This window comes from Pungitius pungitius, chromosome 6 (genome assembly GCF_949316345.1).
Source record: "Pungitius pungitius chromosome 6, fPunPun2.1, whole genome shotgun sequence".
NCBI classification, from domain to species: Eukaryota; Metazoa; Chordata; class Actinopteri; order Perciformes; family Gasterosteidae; genus Pungitius; species Pungitius pungitius.
In genome coordinates, this window is record NC_084905.1 from 1,900,818 (window position 1) to 1,923,964 (window position 23,147).

At 44.4% G+C, this 23,147-nt stretch overlaps 1 protein-coding gene across 2 annotated transcripts in view; it reads left to right on the forward strand.

The window, feature by feature from the left end:
• brsk2a (BR serine/threonine kinase 2a) overlaps positions 1–23,147 on the forward strand; it is a 134,744-nt gene that overhangs the window by 66,741 nt on the left and 44,856 nt on the right. For both annotated transcript variants that reach the window (XM_062563065.1, XM_062563066.1), the window contains exon 2: positions 22,346–22,440. In XM_062563065.1, coding sequence (XP_062419049.1) covers positions 22,346–22,440 — 95 coding nt within the window. The remainder of the gene's footprint in view (positions 1–22,345; positions 22,441–23,147) is intronic.

A 23,147-nucleotide genomic window follows, 5' to 3' on the forward strand; every position in this document is an offset into this window, starting at 1 on the left:
TGGCAAACCCACTCTAATGAATTCGAGCAAGTTGTTTGTGCTCTCTGTAACGCATTGTTGGACGCACGTCCCTCCGATTCCCCGCTTTGCTCAGACCACTTTCTCAGCTGGAAATCAGCCACAACCTCCCCACCAGCCCACCCGACTGGGAGCTGCCCAGTGCCAAATGGACACCCTGGCTTAGCACCGCTCATTATAGACACGAAGGATTATTATTTCCCTGTATTAAGTTTGCTATGTTCAATGGGCGTCATATGGAAAATATGGAAAATGTATATATTCCCTCTTTAACTTTATGTGATTGTTAAATAACGCTAATATATAATCACTTGCAACCAACTATAAAAGCCTAATGGCCACGCGGGACTGCTGGTATCTGAGAGAAAATAGAAGATGGAAAACTTAACTGGCACTAACTCGATCCACAGGCCTTGGAATTTACCATCAAGAGTTAAATGTGACAGTGTTTCCTGCGGCGATTCGATTCTTGACACTAGAAGAAAAGTAATTATAGTCTTACCTGTTGCTACAGTTATTCTGCAGGTTGGCAAGCCGTTTGGCAGAGTACAAGATTACATTACATCAATAATGTATATATGGATACGATTGTCTGTGTGTTATTAGATTGTGATAACGGAGAGTCCACATGATTAAAAAGAGGATTTGTTTGGATACTGATTTTGTTTGCAGGGTGTTTGCACGGCTCAGAAAGTGTGTGTACTTTCATGCCGTAGTCATTTGCATTGGACTCTCTTCCCGTCCCTCTCTCCATTCTCTGTATACATAATTCCCCACATTGATTTCACGCTGGACTATTTGTCACCCACTTACTCAAGTCAAATTAGAAAGCAGCGTTCGTTGTATCCACAATTCAATCGATTAGAAGTGAGGGGGGGGACCACTCCCAAACTAAATGTAATGAATTTAATGCTTACTGGGGGGAAAAGCCTCCATGGATGCTGTGTATTTGTGTGGAACTAATGGGATATTTCCAGCTTGACAAAGCATGCGTTATCCAGCATGTGTGTGGATGGAAGGGAGCTGGTAGGTGTAATTTACATTAGTGTGAGTCACTGCCTCTGTGGCACTTTGCAACACACACAGCCCAGGAGATGTACTACATTAGATATGAACATTCATTTGGAAATAATGTATAAGTACATAATAACCTCACCTGTCTTTCTCTTTCGCCTCAACACACAACAAGTTTTCAGTCTTGCAACTGCAAAATGATACCCATCCGTTACTTATTGGAAAGACCTGAAATTCCCTTTTTCCACTTACTCATGTACCTCAAACTGTGGATACCTCCCCAAAGAGAAGACAATAAATTAGAGAGACTGATTGAAATTGGGGTCAATGCCTCAGTGTGTGTGGGTGTTTGTGCAAATGTACTTGTGAAAAGGCGAGATGAGGTCCGATGTCCCTCTTTCTTCCCTCTCGTATGGTTCTCGTCATCACACAGCTGTTTCTAACAAGGAACTGAAAGGTTACGTGGAGAGAGAAGTGGAAAGAAATACTTTTCAGCCATCCTTGGTAATAAGTCATGTACAGCAGCTGCACACACACACACACACACACACACACACACACACACACACACACACACACACACACACACACACACACACACACACACACACACACACAGATCTTTTTATGGGACAGTTAAAAAGTAGTCTTAATGAAGCCCTTTAGTGGAGTGGTCTTTGGAGAAGCTGCCAAATATGAGCCCCATAGCCCCCTTCACCAGCCCCCCAGCACAAGAACTCATTACTGACAATTAGCCCGGCACTTAGAGTCCTAATGGACCCTGTCACGCATAGACACGCACACTCCCATTCACACAACCACCGTGCAAACGGGAAAATAGCAGCCGGATTTGAACTTTAAAGCTGGAAGGCTGTGACTAAAGCACTGGCATCGCACCTCTGTGATCAAGATAACAGTAAAGATGTTTCTTGTAGTGGATAAAGTAGCTTTTTTTGTTTTCTGCAAGTGCATAGAATCCTTCATCGCTAATCTTCTGTGCAATACATGTCTGGAACAAAGTGTACCTTTGTTGTAATCAAAATGTATTGCAAACACATGCCTTTGGTGACATTGCTTGCACTGAAATCCGAGGTAACGGCATTAGCCTTCCGCGTATGAACATGTTTTATGGTGTGAACGTACCTCCATTGTGTGCCTAGGTGGAAAGACTTGATATCAGAAGAGTCTTCACTTGCTGTGTGATGTGAGCATGTCTGATGAAGCCACTGTGTACGGAATCACTGAAACGCCCGTTACAGTATTATAGTTGAAGTTCAGTCAAGGTTGGCATTTTCTGCTTGTCTCAAAAAAACAGATTTATTTCCAAAGATGTGTCTCAGCGAGGTTATCTGGGTGTCAGTTCTTCTAATCGCGTTTGAGGGGGTTTTGCCTCGGCTTAAAGAAAACAAGAGAAAACTCATCTTGAAGAAGAAAGCATTGAGCGTGAAGTACACACAGAATAAACAGTGAAGATAATGTCGCCTGTACGAATCAATTCAGCTTTAGGACCATCAAGCATTAACCCACATTCTAAGCAAGGGAGCATTTTACGGTGCCTGAGTATAGAAATTTGGCAATCTTGTTATCCGTGAAACATGATCATGCACACCTTCACTCTTCTTGAAGGAAAACTTAAATGAGAGATGGATAGAAATAGCGGCGAGAAGGAAGACGCTCAAAGCGCGAAAAAGGAGGAAGTTTGTTCTATTCAGCAGAACCAGTGCGTGAGGTCAAAGAAATAGAAGTGAGGAAGGTTTGTTGTGATATGTGTAATTGTGTGGTGGATGCACTGCCTCCATCTGACCTCCAGTCGCTTGTACGCAAATACCGGTGAATATTAACTCATTGTAAGACAGCGAGCTTGACATAACGAAGTGGAGCAGCAGGAATATGCCAGTGGCCTTCAGTCCAAAATTCAACCTGCTGTGTAAAATGGTCTGAGGGGCTGTAAGTAATGATTGTTGACATTATTGATTGTCTGGATGAATTTCTTATTAACGTGATGGGTAATGTATATAAGAAACCCCCTTTTGTTACCTTTCATGATATTCCAGCTGTTGCAATAACCATTAATCATCACATCATTGTACTCAGTCACCCTGTACCTGCTTTTCTCAAATGAAACCCAGGCGATGTCGTCTCTGGTTCTGCAGGTGTGTTTTATTTACACACACAGCTCGCGCATCTGCTTGTGCATCCTGCTTCTACCTTAAAGTCACTAATGTGTTTGTACATGTGCCTGTTCGTGTTTGTGTGTGTGTGTGTGTGCGTGTGGGTGGGGGTTGGCGGGGGGGGGGGTAATTTTGGCGGAAGAGGGAATTCCGGTTCCCTGGAGGGTTTTTTTTTTTTTTGCATTTCAGCGGGAGGCACCTGAGCCCCCAGTCTCAACCAATCCAGTGCTTGTGAGTCAGATCAGGTGCCTCATCTCAGGTGGCACAGCAGTAGAGTTGGAAACACGAATACACACAAACACGCTGCCGTTATGGGTCTTCATGTGCCAGGACACATCTGGTAAGAACTCTCCATATATTTGCTATTTGTTATAGATTGTTATAGAAGTACAATTTGGAATTTGTCGCAGCGTTTGGGGATAATGTTTTAAAGATTAGTTGTTTGATTAAAATTTGATATTGAACTTTTGGTACAATAAGAAAGTCAAGAAGAAAAGTCAACTCTCCTGGCACAGCGTAGAGGTTTATGCTAATACTGTAATTTGATTGGACAAATTGAGCAGAGGATTGGACTAGTCAACTCTGCCAACGCATTTCAGTAACAACAAATTGAAAAGCAACAAATTACCATCATTTAGAATGCAAAAGAGAATAGATGATTGCCACCATGGATCAATAAAGAAAGAGTAATTAGTGAAAACTACCAGTTGGTCTTTTTTCCTCTCTGCAGTATTTCTGTACGCACAGTTTATAAATATAATTCTACACCATGTGGTTCCATGTCAGAGGGTCTGCTCACGTCACGCGTGAACAGCATGCGTGATTGTATGGACCTGGACAAGGGCCAGACGCACACCTGACCTCATGACAACAAAACACGGCACGCTCAGGGGCAGCAGCACCATCAGATGGTCGCAGTAAGGGAGGGGGGGGGGGGGGGTTGATGAAAGGATTGAAGGTGATCGGTGGAGGCTGGAAGCAGGGACGTGAAGAGGTGAGGACAGGGGGGAAGGTGAGGGGTCAGAGAAGAGGACCACGCACACAGGGGAAGAGAATAGGGGCATGCTTTCAGAAGCCCAGCACGCAACAGCTCCAGGTCCTTTAAGGGAAGAGGACTGCACTCAAACAGGTGGCTGGAAATAGATTTTATTGGAGGGAGGGGGGAAGAGGAGAAAGGGAGGGGGAAACGGACAATTAGACAACTTCTGTTGTGGGGTGTGCGCGCTGCCATGCTGTTATTGTACCAAAGAGTGGAGGCAGCAGACTGTTGGCAGGAGACCCTGGAGGCTGTGGAGCTCCAGGATTTTACATATTGACAATAAAATTGTGGTTGTTCATCTTTCTGAAATATCTCTTATTAGTGTTGACAGTCCGTCTCTGAACTACTTTTATTGCCTGTTTTTAAAATCCCATGTATTTGTTCAATCAGACATATGAATGTAATGGACAACCAGCACCTTCCCTGTAGAATACTATACAATCCATTATGGGAAAAAAAGGACGAGGTTTAGGACTAGTTTCTTGGATCAACAACAGGTAATCTGGGCTGTAATTATTTCTGGACACAGGGTGTAAACCAGGTGTAAAAGCACCCACCTATGACCATCTTCCAGACCTCCCCTGTAGGAATAGATTTAGTTAGAACGGGACTTGAGAAACCTCGGGTTGCGGATTGGGTTTAACGGCTAGTATTGATGAAACGCACAATCGCACCAAACCATGTTGTTCAACTCTTTTGGGAATCCGCGGCTGCTCATCGCTCACAACAGATCCAGAGTCAGTGATTGGTCGCGGTCGGGAACCAGTTCCAGCGCCCTGCTTTTTACGCTGATGGATTAGAGTATGACGTATGAAGCCGGGGGTTGGATTAATCTGCAAAGATACAACGACTGATTTAGATTGCACTCCAACACGAACACACACACACAGCCATGGCCTGCATACAAACACCCTACGATCTTACATGCTCGCATACACACTGCACCGCATACACACTGCTCTATGCCTTCCATCCTCCTTCCTGTGCGACCTCTTTTGTTTTCTCTTCCATTCCATCTCTTCCGTCCTCTCTCCCGCTGTGCAATCAGAGGCGCTTCTCTTCTTTTTAATTAGCGGTCTTGTTCTCCCTCCCCTTCCCTCGGCCAGGACCGCTAATATTGCAATTAGCTCCTGTAGGAAGCTTCCAAACCCGCAGCCTTTGTTCTTCTCCACGCGGTGCAGCGGCCCACGTTCCTGCATTGCTCCACAGAATATCGCATGTGTGATGCAGCTCCACTTTAATAGAGGGGGGGGGGGGGGGGGGGGGTGCATAATCAAAGCTGGCCTCATTTTACTCCGTCAGAGTCAAAACACACATGGTTCTGGTTGGCGAGGGGCTGAATGTTTCTCTCTTCTCTCCGTTGGGGAGGATTTTAAAAACCATTTGTGCCTCTTCCGCCTCTTTCGCTCATCCTTTTTTGAGGATTACCTTCTCCTTCACTCTCCTTCTCCACACGCGCAGCGTCTCTTGCTCGTCTACCCTTCTGTTTCTCGGAGATGTCCCTCGCAGCCAATCTCCAGCCTGCCCTTGGGGACGGATGGGAAAGGTCGTAAAGGGGAAACATTTGGATTTAACGGTGCGACACCACACCGTTAACCTGCGAGCAGTCGGACGCCGTACCACAGTTCAGAGCGGGACAGCTCGAGAGGCCGATGGTTCTTCGGGTCGTAAACCTTGTGACACAAAACGCCCTCGCTGCCCTGCAGTCTGGCTTTTAAAGCCTCCTACGTGAGAAATAGGTTTTATAGGAGAGATAAATGTGCGTTTAAGAGAGTTGATTAGATTGGATAGGGCTGGCCTCTGCTGTAAATAATTCCAGGTTATTATAAAAGCTGTAGCATCATCACCAAGCGATTCAATATTACACCAACTCTGGTGTTCTGTCAAATTTAGAATGACATTAATGTTTACAATATAGATCCCTCGAGGTAACTTTGTAATTCGCATACTTTTCCACACCATCAAGCTGGACACTGAACACATTTTGTTGATGTATTAACATGAAAGGTTTTTACTGAGGGCTTCTTGGATATCCTTTTTTTAATCACTCAAAGAATCTGAAAGTATGGACTGAAAAAATTCCAAGATTAAAATTGCATATTTATCTGGATATGAATGATGCATGAATTAGTAAAAAACTTCAGAATATAGATCAAAATGACTAGAAAGTTTGGTGTATATAATTGGTATTGAAGAAGAGACGTATGGCTCAAAGTATGGAGGAAAGAAAAAACGAGATCTTGCCAAACATATGTTTAAAGAAACACTACATAGCAAAATAGCCGATAAAAATTGTTTTCATCCACTGGTCAATTCTTTGGTTTGAGCATTGAGATGATCCGTTTCAGAGTCTAGAAGTCAAGTGTAGGATTTTAATAAGTTATGTTTGTGTTTTGCAAAGTCATACTTGTGCAGGTGTGTTTCTGCACGTGTGTGTGTGTGTGTGTGTGTGTTTCTGCACGTGTGAAGGCTCACAGAGCAGTTTTCATGGTATCTGAACATCTGCCTTTCAGGTTTAACATCTGATTCCCTTTCGTCTCCTCTCTACGGAGACCATCCCGCCAACTTTATAAGAGTTGCTTCGCCGTCATATGAAACTTTCTTCCTGTGATCACGTGTACAGACATGGAGGGGATTGGGGAAGGTTGAGGGGAAAGCGAAAGAGTGTCACACTTTGCTGAGCGAGGTGGGGACAGAGCAAGAGGAAAATCTCTGACGTGATATAAAAAATATTTTAAAAAGAGAGACAGCAACATCTGTGCGGCAACTTCAAACACCCCTTTGAAAGGCAAAATGTGATTCCGTTCGGGATTCTCTGGCTTGGTAAACAGCCACGTTTTTTATTTGGAAGTCAGTTGGAGTGTGTGTGTGTGTGTGTGTGTGTGTGTGTGTGTGCGTGTGTGCGTGCATGCTCCAGGGTGTGTGTTTAGGAGAGGGCTGCATTGTAGGGGATGAGGGTTTGTCAGAGCTGGTATTGGATAGGCAGAGAGCAGAACACACTAAGAGGGGATGAGGGCTCCAACTGCTGCTGAGAGCAAAGTCCAGTGATTGGCAGGGATGTAATGCAGTCTAAATCCACCCTAAACCCAGTTTACTCACTTTTTGAGGCTGACATGTTTGCCTCCTTAATCACGGTTGTCATTTGTGATTTGAGGATATAAAATGTGTGACTTGAATCTAGTCTGTTGTTTTAATCCTTATAGTACCTTGTCATTAACTCTGATTCTTTTTCTTTCTTTTGCATCTCTTTCCTTCCTCTCCTCCCTGGATGGGTCCACAACATCTCAATGTTCTCTTTTTACTCCTCCAACAGGTAAGATATACAACTGCGACAGTTAAATTACCGCTCTTTTAGAAGTTGCTTCAAGGCAGATGCCGAACCAAACGTCAGACCAAAAGAAGACACACACACTCATTCTTCTCAAAATAAAGGGATATCAATTGCAACGTTGTTCTCAGAACATTTCATTTCTGCGGAGTAGTTCCTTATAGATACATGGCTAGCTATAAAAACAGAGTAGAAAATGTACTCTTCTCAATGGATGGGACGATTCGATTCGAAGGTTTTGCGATACAAAATCAGTGCAGAGAGCTGCCGGTATACCTGGTGTGAGGCCGCTGACTGTAGCTCACATAGTTGGAGTGAAATATTACCTTTTTAATAATGTTGTCTGATGTAAAATTTTATTTTTAAGAGTCTGAACTGGGAATGACGTGCCGTTAATTGTATATTCTCATTAACTTTCTTTCTTCTTCCATCTCTTTCTCGACATATTATTCTCATTCCCATCATATTTCCGCTGCTCCAATCAGTGTTGTTTCCATGCTCTCTTCATCTGCGTCATTCTGCTCCCCGTTGCTCCCCTTCATTGGCTAAGGCTATGGCTGTTGTTGTGTGCCTATACGTGTGCGTGTGGTGGAGCGAAGCAGGGCTCTGCAGTGAGGTGATGGTTTGTGAAATTACCGACATTACGGACGGGGAGGGAGTTGGGGGGGCGGCGTATCTTTTAACGCCGCTGTGAACGGGGCATCCATATAAGGTTCCGCATTTTCCTACTCTCTCTCCCCCCCCTTCTCCTCATCCTCTACTTTTGGCCTTCTTGGCCCTCCTACCAACTCGCTCCCGTCCCTAGAAGCAACGGTGCTGTCTCCTCATGAGTGTCGGACTCCCCGGGTTAGTTGGTGTCTGACGAACACGGGGTGTTCTATTTCATCACACAGTCTCCGTTTTCTACAAATCTTGTCTTCTATTCCTTTTCTCTTTGACTCTGTATCTTCTTTGGGCATTGCTCTTTCATGTGTGTCTCTGCAGTAAATATGCAGCAGCTGGACAGGAAAGAGAGACCATCAAAAAGAGAGGACAGAATGGGGTTGAGATTGAAAAGAAGGAAAGGAAAGAAGGGCTTAGAGAAAGCAAATCTGAATCACAGGAGCACGGGGGAGAGAAAATAGAGGGGATAACAGTGCAGGTGAAAGGGAGCCCCTAACTGGCTGGAGCTGGTAATGGTACCCAACCACTCATTTCCTCAACAAAAACCACTGTCCTCTTTTCTTTTCTATTACCTTCCCATTGTCATTCTTTCACTCAGTGTTTTCTATCTCTCTGAAGAGTCAGCACATGATAGGGTGACAGATGATGTAGATAAGTGGTAATTCCACTCTTCCTAATGGCCTTGGCCCTGTGTGTGTGTGTGTGTGTGTGTGTGTGTGTGTGTGTGTGTGTGTGTGTGTGTGTGTGTGTGTGTGTGTGTGTGTGTGTGTGTGTGTGTGTGTGTGTGTGTGTGTGTGTGTGTGTGTGCTTGAGAAACAGTTTGCATTTCAAGGACAGATGCAACTACTTCTATATTTCCTCTTCTCTCTCTCAGTTCTTCATCCCTCTTTTCTTGCTGTCTGTCCCTATCTGCACTTGAATGCTGCACCAGACCCGAGTTAAGGCTATTTGCGTCATCAGCTTCAGGCAACTTTCCAAATGCAGCGGTTGAATATTAAGCTCTGACTGCCCAGCTTATTTCTCATTATTGCAGCTGTGCACAGGGCAGGTCCAGACACATCTGCACACACACACACACACACACACACGCAGGATACAACTGAGGTGCCATTTTTTCATGTACGCATACTCAAAAGAGCTAGCTTTAAATGCACACATTTCTATACATTTACTTTAACTTCTGGTGTGGACCCGCCATCAGCGTCCATCATAAACCCTCCGCCTTGTCTCCATAGCAACGCCATAGCAACCCTTTGCAAGCACAGCCCTTGACATGAACCCAACCCGCCCCTCTCAAGCCCCTCCATCTGTCACCAGTGGCCGAGAGGATTGTCCATCAGCACTCCTGACATCTTGATTGGCAGTTGCCCCTCAGTCGTGCACGGAGAGTGCCCCTCTTCAAAATGAGATGGCCCTGTGAAGTACAGGCATCGGAGTGAAATTGATTTACTTGGAACTTAATTTCCTTCCTATCTGGAGCAGAAATGGCGGCCTCTGGCCTCTTTGAAGGATAAGTAAAAAGTTGTCGGAGGGGTCTTCAGTCAAACCCATGTTTCTGCCCGTCATTGTTAAGAGATGAAGCATATCCGAAGGGCAACATGCATCATGCCATTGTGACGGACTTGTTCACAGCCGTTATGCCAGGGCACACATCCCTGACCGGTGATAAACAACATGTAATAGGCACGTCAGGGATACCTGCCATGTCTGCAAGGTTCCCGTGACAGCGTCATGAGCATTAACATGATCTATAAAAGCCATCATCAGGCCTGCAAACGTGACTGTTTCACACTGTCTGCACCGACACCGGGCGTTCACACAGTCTGCGCGTAAGTGATTTGATCATTTAATTCTACAAATTGACTGTTTGAGTGAACCAGCCGTAAAAGGGACATTTTATTATTGACCATACACACAAACGAATATCATGTGTATGTGTACTGCAGGCACACTCTGGCTATCATGCTCTACACATGGCCGTGCATAAGTGTGTGTGTGTGTGTGCGTGCGTGCGTGCGTATGGTTGGAGGGGATGTAGCTGATCAATAAGTCGTCAGCCGCTCTGACTGTATCATTATCATTTTAATGACTTCAGTATTTTCGCTCCCTGACGGCCTTCAGGATGAACCAAACCAGAGGTCTCTAACAGTTCACGGCTGCTCGAAGGGCGGCATTCAGGTGTCAAGTAATGGCTGATGATATTTTAAAGACCCCAAGCAACCGAAGACAATGTTTATTGATTTATCATGTAGTAGAACAGAGGTTCTCCTCTCTGGGTGCTTCTTAAATGGAACGTGTTCGTTAATGGGTCAATGTGGAGGGTAAGCTACCCTGCTCTGGTTTACATAACATTTATGTAATAACAGAGAGTGCTTACCACGGGGTGATATCCTATGTCACTCAGGGCCTCAGCTGAATAGTATTTTCCATTATTGACTCATTTGTTGATCATTTGTCCATTTATTATTTAACTTATAAAAAGTCAAAATCAGTGCAGTCTTAAGATTCATTTTAATATTAACAGCAGTCCAAAACCCCAAATAAAAGCAAACTGCTGTTTAACTACTGTTTACAGGTGTTTTTCCATATTTTAGATGTTTTTCACCCGGACTCATTACGTTTCAGAGAGCTCGCTCCACACGTTGTTCTGGGATAAAGGGAAAAATCCTGTTGTTCATATTTCTTCTAACCAACACAATCGTCTTGGACGACAACGCTAACAACAGGATGCAGATATGGTTTCCTTGCGCAACAGCCAAGAGAATTCCGGCTGAAACAGGCAGCCGTTTGGGCAGGCTCATACCTTCAGTCTGCATCCGGTGAGGCAGGTGTTTAATAAACAAAGCGGTAGAAATACCTGTCTGCCCCAGGGATCCATAGCTTTGTTTGACCAATTACCGTAACAATGTATATAGCATAAGTCTATTATTACGATCAGATTTAAAGATCAAGAGAGAACTAACCCCAACCCTGAGAGCATGAAGCTGGCCCTCCAGTCCTGCTTTTTAAATTGAGCTGTGGAATTTCATCGAGGCAGGGCAGAAGCGTTGTGTGTTCCAGGGGTGTGTGTGTATGTGTGTGTGTGTGCACTCTGAGCGGCTCGCAGCGTGTGTCTACTCCTGGGGTCCCGTATGTGTTGACAGGCTAACATTAGAGTAAAAGCCCCCTGAAGTCGTGTTGAACAGATGTCTCTCTGCTCTCTCCGTCTCCCTGCTGGTGGAATACTAGGCTCGCCGACGTCTCTTTGTCCCTCTTTGTGTCCATCTTTTCGGGTTTATTATTCTATTAAATCTGTCTTACCTTCAGTCAACATATTTTTCAGACTCCCCATCACCTTTTTTCCCCCCATTTGATCATTTTTTTTTGCCATTCAAGCAGAGATTTCCCTGGGCTTTTGTTAGACATCTCTCTCCCATGTCGGGCTTTGTTCAGTATAAAGGCCAGGTGAAATGGACTCTCGTGAAGGGCTGAGGTGTACGGCCTCCTTCTCTTAGTACTTTTCAAATTATTTGTGAGGGCGTGCGTTTGGTTTGCGGTCATTTGCCCTTTTTGTTCAAGACAATGTTTCCACCTCTGTGACGTGAGCCCGGTCTCTGAAAAAGGCAAAGGCAATCTGGGCATTGGCTTGTCTCAAGAACCACTTTCATTTCCATTCAGAGGTTGGGCATTGCTCAATGTGCTACTCATGCGCGCGCACACACACACACACACAAATACACGCACAAAAACACAATTCAGTGATCATTGAAGGCAAGCTGAGGAGTATCAGTGTCCAGCTGTCTTTGCCTTATTTAAGGCCACACACACACACAACACTTTTGTTATATCAGGAAGGCATGATGCAACAGCAGAGTTATCTGGAGAGATGAGGGGGTGCAGAAAAGTAAAGGGTGTATAAAGCCTGGCACACACCGAGCCGACGAACTAGTGGCGACGTGTGCAGAACCGGCTCACGTCGGCAGAGTCTGGGTCCAAAGTTGACCTGTCACACCAAGCCGAGAAACTAAGACCGAGTGGGTTTTAGCTGTCGTTTGCTAATAGAAATGCCCATGTTGCGAGAGAGAGAGGGAGAGAGAGAGAGAGAGAGAGAGAGAGAGTGAGAGGTCAACAGCCCCCACCAATGGCTGCCGGGGTAATTAACGACGCATCCTCCCATCACAACACCTCGCTCAACTCGGCATGTGCTCCATTCTGCAACACGACGGGCTCTGGGACGTCCCGCGGACCCACGTATTGTCGTGCAGGCAGGGTTCGCCTTTGAAAGCATAGAGTGAGTGCTTTCCTTTGGAATTCTTACTGGATTCATGTTTGGATAAAAAAATTAATTAGAGTTGAAGGAAATGGACAACAATCAGATAAGCATCCTCTCAAATATTATATAATGGAGTTTAATCCAAATCTACCAACTCATGGTTCAAGTATATGTACAGTAATATCTTCTATGCTTCTGCAATGAAGTCGTCTCCCACACAAATGAAAATGTATAGTCTTTGTTGTTTTTATGCCTTTTTTACGCCTTCTGATGGAACAAAACACTAATGGAGAAGCTCTGACACTTTGTCCTTTCTCCTGCGCGCCGCTTGTTCTACGCCGGTGGAGAAAAACAACACAGCTGTCCACTTTTGAAAAGTATCTGTGTGTGTGTATCAATGTCACACACTGGGAGGTGTGCCTCCTACCTCGACCATGCACACGCAACGTCCCCCTATAGAAGTGTCTTGGATCCACTGTCGGTTCGTACGGCAACCACCTTGTGCAAATAGATCATAATAGTGGGGTTCGTGCTCCCCTTGGGCAATCCCTCCTGCTGTTATTCGATAATAATTTAGCTTATTTGTGAACGGGCTGAATGCCACTTCTAGGTGACTGTAGCATAAGTCAAAAAATATACCGAACGTTTTTCTGTTGGTGGTTTCTTTTTCTTCAGTTGTGGAGTGAAGGTAGCATATTGAGGGGCTGCTTCATTCTGTCCAAGTTCAAACTTTTTTGGTGTGTGTGTGTGTGTGTGTGTGTGTGTGTGTGTGTGTGCGCGCGCTCATGCCGGCGTGCCCCAAAGCGGGAATGCAGCACCCTCATCTTCCCCAACTTCAAATCCACAATCGAAGATGGAGTGAGACATCGAATTATATCCAATATCCTCTCACATGCTCAAGCCTGTCTTTGCCAGCCACAAATTAGCTTACAAATTAAGGCTGTGAAGATGGGAGAAGTCGAGTTGCCAGATAGCAACCAAATAACATCCTGCCGGTGTCGTTCCAACTTGGATCTTGCTTCCTGCCTTCTCTTGATGTGTGGAGTTTGGTTGAGTTCTCCATCGTTGAGCCTCGACCATCCATTTTAATCTCCGTTCGGTTATCAACACAGGTTGATGAGGACTCATCTCACTGAAGTCTGTTCCGGCCTGTTCCATGTTTGATAATGTTGCATGGACACCCCCAAACACTGTTAATTAATGAAATAACCCAGGCTGAATGAAGATGAGAAGGCTTTGATTAATTGCTTCTTAGAATCAGATTTCTTTTGTAGCCCACACAACTGGCATCTCTCTACGCCCTGCATGCCAACAATGGCACATATTCTCTGCTGGCTTGTGTTGCCTGATGCTTGTGAAAATTACGGAAAGAGCGCAACGCAACGGCTAGCAGGATTTTCTATGGTTACAGAGCGGTTTTTGTATTATCATCCAGTCAGATGTTTAATAATGAATGTATACTTTTGTATTGGGGGGTTACGTAACATATTGCAGGGAGACAGCGTGCAGATCTTTGAGTGGTGTCTGGGGGGTCCTTTTCACTGTGAAGCCCATCAGAGTCATCGCCAAGGCACCAATCCTCAGCTCATCGCGTGTCCTCTTCATCCGTCTCCCGCCTCCCACGAGAACTGCCGCGTGCATGTTTAGCACGCACACGCATATGTTTTATACCTGACAGACATATGTGCACTGGCGGCGTCTGTTTGTGCGAGCAGGTACGTATAGATGGGTGTAGGTTCACGTACCGCGTGCACGTGTTTGTCCCGTCTGCTGCGGTTGCCACATTGGACCTGGTGTGGTTAATTAAAAGAAGCCCGCTTGCATTATTCATGAGGCTGTAATTATACATTCCTTTTGCTGATCCCCAGTCAGAGGCATTAAAAATAGATCTGAGTCTCGATGCCCTGCCCACCTAGGCCTCACTCTCTCCCTGTGTTTTGACTATGTCTCTTTCCAGCATCACTGGATTCATGCATCGTTATCAGTGCGCTCATATCTCCCCTGTCTGCCCGGCGACTCTTCAGCCCTGTTTGTTCCCGTTTGGGTTTCCGCAGGACATTCCTCTGACAGTTTCGCTCTCACTTAACTGTAGTCACATCAGCCCAGATTTTGGAGTATATTATTTTTTTAAATCTCCGGCGACATCTCGGGCTGTAAGATTGAAAAGAGAACGGATTTCACTGCCTGTGATCGACTTAATGAGTGGAGACTGTCTCCTCAGGGGAAACAAAACCCCAGCTCAAAAAGTAATGTCCCATTACCTACTCTCAAAATAGAGTTTTCATCTTTAAGAAACAAAATCTGCAGCAGATGATTTCAGTATACACAAATGTGAGGTGGCAAAATATAGAGTAGAGTGCAGCCATCTGGCAAACATGAGCACATTAAGAATGTGTGCCTTTATGTTACCGTTAAGTTCACAACATGCAGGAACTTAAAAAGTTTAGAACCTATTTCAGTGTGAACTGTCTGAGATATGATCTGCTGTGCAATCATGCGTTTGGTACCTTTGGGGCAATGATACGCGTTGTGACAACGTGTGAAGCTTGCATCTTCCACTGTCCAGGTGATGAGCATCTGAGGACCTATTTGTGCATGTATCTACATGCAGATAACGCAGGTGCTGCAAGAGGGTGTGTGATTTCGTAAGATCTGCCAATCAGAGAGCGCGTTAGTCAACAAACTGGCTCGTCGGTAGTTGCTGATTTTTAGCGATGCTTAGATTATTGCCTCAAGGCCAGCCAGAACGTCAGTGCTTTACAATCCATTTCACTGATTGCATATATTGGGGGGTGTATTATGGTAATGGAGTCTTGCTTGTGGAATTTGTTTCCCACATCCAAGATCCCCCTCTTCTCATAACAGCCCCAAAACAACATGCACACTGAAATACAGTGCGTCCCCATATAAGCTCACACAGAGTGATTTCTAGCTGCTGTAGAGAATACTTGGATGCACAATGTTGTTTGTCAATATTTGTGTGTCTGTGTACATTGTGTTTTAAATATTGTAATTTAATTCATCACTAATTTGTGAAAACGTTATACTTTAATCAGCACCAGAGCAAACCAAAGGTTGATTGTGACAAGGGTTGGGTATCGAGAATCGAGAATCGATTGGAATCGGGACTAGCTTTGCGATTTACCCGGTATCGTTCAAAAGTTTAAAATTCGATTCCTAGTTTCGATTCTCAGTCCGCCGGCGCCGACCGGAAATAGAAACCCGCTGAACACCAACGAAGAAGCGTCCACCGGAAGTGTTGGCGTAACAGCGCGATCGAGCATGGATAGCGTGCGTCGGCGGTCCAAAGTGTGGTTACACTTCTCGAAACAAACCGAAAACTCGGCAAAAAAAACTCCCGGTTGTTGTGAATTTGTGACGCGGGTGCCGGGTGGCCCGAGCGGAGCGGTCCTATCTGTTAAAGTGACCAGTGAGGCTGGCGCTGCAAAGAAGAAGAAAAAAAGATTGTGCTAGCACTCCCCGCGTCGACCGCCAGCAGCCCCCCCCGTCAGCGACAGTGTCCCTGATTTGAGGTTGGGAGAGTTGCGCGCCCCCCCCCCCCTCCGTGTGCCCCGTGTTTGACGCGCTGCCTCTTCCTCTGATTCCAAGGGTTCGTCCATCAGTGGGAGCAAGGTAACGTTTAAGTACCTGCAGTATTGTGAGGTTTCTAAAAATAAAGCTCTCTGGAGGAAAGTGTACCCCTGTTAAAATATATTCATAATTTATTATGTTTATACAATATTCAAGTTCATAGTTTGATATTTATATTTTGTAGTTGAAAACAGCCCTGTTAGAAATTCATAGTAAAGTTAATAAAAAGTTCATAGAATTAACATTGATGGAGAAGGTCAGACTATTTCCTTCAGAAAGACCCTTGGTTAGCTAGCTCATTTAAAATATCTTAAACTTTAACTTTTTTGACCCTGCCTCTTAAAAGAATCGGAATCGAGAATCGCTGGGAACCGGAATCGAAACCAGGAATCGGAATCGCTCAAATTCTTTTTGTATTATTATTATTGTAGTATGGGGATTAATTAGGATTCCAGATTGAAATGCAGGTACCTGTATGCTGCTCAGATGCATGTTCGATCACGTATCAATGCTGAGTAAACCTTATTTCATGCAAAGATTGAGCTTGATCTAAATCAGAACTAATGCCATACATCTGTATTAGTCAGCAATAATAGTTTATTGTATTATCCATTACTTGACAAATCACTGATTCATTGAGAATCATTGATAAAATACTAGACTAGTTAAGTTTCCAGGTCTGGGTTCAAGTGTTTTTAGGGCGAGGTATCTTTTCTTTCCCCTTGAAAGGAAAGAAAAAATGTCTTCCATCTCTTGTCAGTAAAGTGCAATTATTGCCGTAGAGCTTTCTGTTTTGTGCAGGGAGCAGTTGACCAAAAGTATGATTTCATGCCGGCTCTATAAAGAGTTTTTATGTATGCATGCGTCAGTGTGCCCCCCCCCCCCCCCCCCCCCTCGCTCCGGAGCTAAACTACTCTTCTTGCTTTTGAAGCTGTTCTCTTAGTGATGTTGTTGCTCTTAGTTTGGCTGGTAGGGTTTAGAAGCTTGCAAGGGAACTCAGGCTGGGTGGACTTGCGTCACGGCTGACTGCAAATGCAAAAAGTGCGAAAGAGGAGTTGGAGAGATGGAGGAGTCAAAGAGATTTTGTGAATGAAGCATGAGGAAAGAGGCGGTGGGAGAGAGGCAGACGGAGTGCATCCATCGAGTAGCGAGTGAGCATCTTTGACACGCTGTCTCCCTCCTGCACAGTATGACTCAACAGCTTTCTGTTGATATATTCCCTCACTTTTTCTTTTTCTCGATTGATGAGAGGATGAATCGAGGGAATAAGTACTAAATAAGTCAGACACTGATAGATTAATGAGGAACATTTGGCAGAAAGTAATTGCCCACTCTCCTGAAGTTCATTGGGGGACCGGGGAACTAAACAAGTGCTAAAGCTTCCCAATGTTTAACGTCTGCACATCTTCAGACCATTGCCTGGGACCATTGCCCAACATTTTAACGATTTAATGAATTGATGTTCTTCTTTATTTTGGTAATGTACTTGTATCCAGGCCTGAAACAGTTCCTGAGTTGTTTTTTCTCCTGTAGTAAATATGACTAAATAGGAGTATATAGGTTATTTGTCTGCTATTGATTGCATAGGGACTATAAAACGGGATCAATTTGTGTTCAGCATTTTGTTCAACGCCAAAATATATATATAACCTTGATGAAATGATACCTTCTATACTAGTCACAACCCACATGCATCTATGAAGTGAGCATATGTAGGTAGAACTGAAGAGAGTGTTTCAGGTACAGAGACAGAAAATGAAGGTTCTCGTGGTTGTTGATGGTACAGTCGGTCTTCAACGGATGCCCTTTGCCCCGGTGGAGGGGATTCCCACGCCCTGCTACAAGGACTATCCACATGGCCGAAGGAGCTGGAGGAATCGCCCAGTTGCACATTGTGTTCCTTTGAAACGGGGATCCCAGTGAAGAGCCGTAGCCACCACGTGGAGCATTCAGGGTTAAAGAGCACCAGTGGAAAGCAGCTCACAGATCTGTGCCTAAGGGCAATGAGCTTCTCAGAGCCAGCGCCTCGGGGAGAGAAAGCTAAGCCAGCATAAGCTACTACCATCTGCTGGCATTGGCTTAGGGCTTCTGAAAGATCAAGTTTGAAAGTAAGCGAGGTGCGCAAGAGGAGACGTCTCTTTTTTTTTCATCCATCTCTCTTCTCTCTTAGTGGTCACTTCCAGATGGAAATTAAGCTCTCCAGTAATTGATCTTTAACGGCGTGGATGGTGGTGCATCCATGAGGAGGATCAAGCCCGAAAACTTGGTGTTTTTTGGTGCGTTTGTGGTTAGAAGACCTCAAACTTGGTGTGTCCATCCTCTCCGCCCAGCTTTCCTTCGTTCCACCCCGGTGTCTCAGATTATTGGCAGAGGAAATCGAGCTCGCAGTCAGGGTCCTCCTGCTCCTGCCTCGATGTCCCCAAACTGCCAGATAATCAATCGACCACTGATTGGCTTTTTTAAACTGGAACAGGGAGAGCCTTCTCACAAGTTAACACAGATGGAGACAACTACATAACAGCTGTAAATGTGTAAAATAATACATTTTAAAAAAGTCTCTGTTCAATACTGTTGTCCTGAAGCACCTGTTTTTAAAATATTTGACATGAAGTTAATTTATTCAAGTTCCAATACATCAGATCACATCCTTAAAAAACACTGACAAACTTAAAAGCCTTTTTTTGTGACAGACGTTAGCAGTTCACTAGTGATGTTGTAAAACAAAATCCCATTTGCTTAGACAGTGAAGTGAGACAAAAAGCTCTATAGCTCATCATTGCTAGCGCGCGGCTCACCCGTGCAGAGCAGGGTCCAGAGCACAGCCCGAATGTTCCATTTGGCCTTGAAAAAAAGCGTGGATTACCCTCATTTTCACAACCGTGTTGGAAGCTCTGCTGTTCATTCCTGATTTGTCGAAGCCAGCGAGGAAACCGTCGACTCTGAAGCAATCCAGTAGCTCCCAGCACAATGCGGCCAAACGCTTCCCGGCCCTCGGCGCTCACTGAACCGTGGACCAAAGTTCTCCTTCCGTGTCGTCCTCCGGCGCACCCTCCGCATTAGGTCATTAATCACAGAGCAGCATGGAAAGCAAAGAGTGCCGAGCTGGGATGGAGGCCTCGGGTCAGTCCAGCTCATAAGTCCCTGGCTGGTGTCATTATTCTGACGCTGTTGTGAGGGCGAGAGCTTTTGATGCTATTGATCTGGGAGGGTGGCGAAGGAATGGCGAGATCGATGCACTCGCTGATTCATTGGTGTAGCAATCTTGCCTGCACAGCCCGCTTTTCTTCCATATGGGAGTTAATGAAAAGTGTGTAAGTGAACAGTGTGTGACAATGCCAGTCCGCCTGCGTGCCCCTGGTCCAGTTAATAGATTAGTACATGTGAAAGTCCTACGGAACAGCTTTACATTTGCAAAGACACTCATTTCTGAAAACGTGCTTTGAAAATGGTCCTTTCTGAGTAATATTGCAATGTGTAGAAAAAATAAAAATATATTTCATCCCAATAAGATCCATAAAAAAACCCTGTGTCTTCCAGGGCGTCTCAATGGCAGGAGTGGATTTCTCAATTCTTCAACACAGGGGACGGACCCAGATTAGTTTAGTTCATTCTCGACTACAAATTGCCCAACAAACACCTGTTTTTTTTCTAATACACTGCTATATAGTCTAGAGGATATTACACTATGGATCCTAAATGAAACCCGACAGAAGCGAAAAGTCACCATTAGAAATCGGTCTGTTATTTCAGCACCACGGACAGCGCCATTGATTTATCATCACACAGTAGTTAAGTTATTGACATTTTAGAGCCATGGCTGGTGCCACAACGCTTACCTTCCACAAACTTCAGTGAAACACAGGGTCAAAACGTCAGGCGGACTAGACTAACATATTCACCTAAACAATTCATCGTTCATCCTGCACTATTTCTGCTTGGGGAGGTTGAGAAGGGGGCACGCATTTGTTAATTATGCCTCATCCGATCTTTTGCCTGCTGACTCTAGAGATGGAATATTCCGTTGGTCCATCTCTTTGAATCTCCACAACCAGAGGAAGGTTTACCGTTAAATGTGATTCAGACATCTGTGCCTTCCAGATGATGAATGACCTCTTTTTTTTGATGATTTTGACTTTGGCACCATTATCGAATTGACATTTCGGATCTTAAGTGGAGTATTTCCGAAACGCATGCTAACCTGCTGTCGTTTAGTACATTCACAACTGCACTGTACGTTTTGTCAAAACTACAAATTGCATTGGATTATAACAAAAAATCTTTGTATTAATACCAGCTAAACAACAGCAGGTCAGCATTGCCATTTTAAATATGTTTGCACGCTGAAATTTAGCTCAAACAAAGCAGATGCGTTTATTATTTAAGAGTTTCACTCTTGCCGCCTTACGTTTTGGGAGACCTTTTGTAAATGTTATGTTTTGCCCTGATAAATACTTTATTGTTGTTGTCGTGACATTTTCTGTGAAGTGTAAAAAAAGTGTACTTCTTATGCCCCTTTGTGTTATGGGCTGAACTTCCTTCTGCGAGCTCTTTACAAAATGTACGCAAAGTGCAAAGCGTAAAATCCTAATGCGCTGTCTTCCCGTGCACATTTCCATGTTGCTAATGCACCCTCAGCAAACAAAAACACAGGCATTGGAGGAAGATGGATAGAGATGCAAGTAATCCAGTTAACTTTTCACATGTTTGCAGTCAGATATTTTCTCTTTAATGTGTTTATCATGACTTATGAGCTTCTCTATAGCAGCCATTAACATATGATTGCCCTCACAGGGCTAATGGGTTTGTCTGTCGTTTCCTCTCCTGCTCAACGGCTTGATCCACTTTTCTGAATCCATCTACATCTTTTATCTTCCTCTTTTAAGCATTTGCAATCTTTCTGTCCTGCTCTCCGTCTCTCTCTCTCTCTCTCTCGCCTACTCTCCTCAGTGTGTCTCCACTAACGGCCCCCGCGGCCCCTCGTCTCCGAAGCCAGAGCCTCACTCCCACGCAATGCTGTCCCTTATTGCTTAATTATCTCTGGCCTGTCATTTCAATAATGTGCTATGGCTAATTCTCAATCTTTCCACTTTTCCCACTCGTCTTTCAAATGCACTTTTCTATTAAATTCAAGTACTTCAAGTTTTCTTCTCCCACCCCCCTCTGCTGCTTCCCGCTCCTCCTCTGTTGTTTCTGCAGTGTTGGAAGCCTTGTTTTGGCATTCTTATGTGCCTCCTCAAAGCCCATTGACTCCCCTCTTCTGCTGATTCATATATAAATCAAACAGTGCAGAAGACAGTATGAGAGCAAGCTTGAAATCCGGTTCACGTCAGCCAATCCGTTTGATGTAGGGTGTTTGCATCAACATGCTTCTTTCCGGAAATCCATAATAATTGTCATCGGTGCATTAGAAGTAATACTCAATAACTTGATCCTTGCCAGCACAAAAGCGGCAAGATATCCAAGCCTTGAGATGATTAACCGTTACCATTGGAGAGCTAAAATTCTTAAGCTAAAAATCATCGTGCGTTGTCTCCGAGTCCCTGGAACACCATGGAGCCATTGGGGGAATAATAATAATACAGAGTTGGCATTTGTTTGTGTTTCAGTGTGAGTTTGTTTCAGTTTGTAAGTAATCGATCTGATGCGAACATATTTTTAATGAGTGAACTCTGTGGTAGAAAATGGATTTGTGCCATCGTCATGGTTCCCTTCTATCACACCACTTTATTTATAAAACGCCTAGGTTTTGAAACTAATGCCAATTCTAAAGGGTAACGCTTTCTTCTGTGTTTCTGAAATACGAAACTCTGACTTGCTCCCCTACATTTTTGTTGTCGTGAGTTCTTGCCTCATTCTTGTTATTTTAGGCCCCGGTCAATAACCAGTCCCATTCAACATCTGACTCTGCTTCACAACAGTTTGTCTGTGCACAATAGGGATCAATACCACCAATGGCTCATTCCCTTACTGCCTTTATGACTTATATTATAAACCCCAGAGGGCCGTTTTGAAAAGGAATTGTCTGCACGTCAAAAGTCATTAGCAGCATTTTGGGCATTTGTCTGGTCAATACACATTAGGGAAAAGCCACGAAACCACAACCTCACACATCGCTTTAATTCATGTGTAATTCAAATGTCTATTTGTAACTAGTTGAACATCATGCACATGCACTGTAAATATAGTCTAGTGCATACTTGTTAATTGGTTGGACCTTTAATAAGTGTTTGGCTTGTTTGCAAGTAAGTGTTTCCTGTCTGTTTTTGCAGGGTTGGTCAAGCTGGGGATCCACTGTGTAACATGCCAGAAAGTCGCCATAAAGATTGTCAACCGTGAGAAACTCAGTGAGTCGGTACTAATGAAGGTAAGTTTACAGCTTTCACTTCTTTTTAGAAAACTTTCAGGTTTATAAATTGGCTTTTAAAACTAGTTAAACTAGTTTAACCCTGGTGTCTCCTCATCTGAAGATCATTTCAGTTTTTATTTTATTACTTAAATCTTTCCATGTACTCTATAAGTATGTGAATAAAGCATATAGTAGTGTCCTTTTATAGGCAGGCAGATTGAAGCAATATTAAGGGTCGAACTGCAACTGAATAGCACCTGAAAGAGCCACTCTTTTGACTCAGAATCCGGGCTGATGTTTGGTACTGCAAGTGCGGGTTGGAAATGTTTACCACAATCAAAGGCTGACCTTGAGGAAAAAGTGAATTGAGAGTGAGTGAGTCTGCCGTGGTCCGCCTCGTGGAGACTCGTCCACTGCCGGGTGACGGCGCCCGCAAGAATATGTGGGGGTAACAAAACAATAAAACTGCTTTTTGCAAATACAATTACTTTACTGTCACTCCAACATGCTTCACATTCTTCTGGGTGAGACACACTTATTTATAATGTTGCTGTTCCCACACAACCTGGATTTGAAGGATTCCGTGGGGATTTGTCTTCTTATTATGTCCCAGGGCTCCTGCTGGGCAGCGCTATTCATTGCCTGCACAAAATTGGCGTGCTACTAAATTGGGCCTTGTGTTGGCGGGATAGCTGTAAAGAAAGCGAAAGAGAGCTGGGAGATTA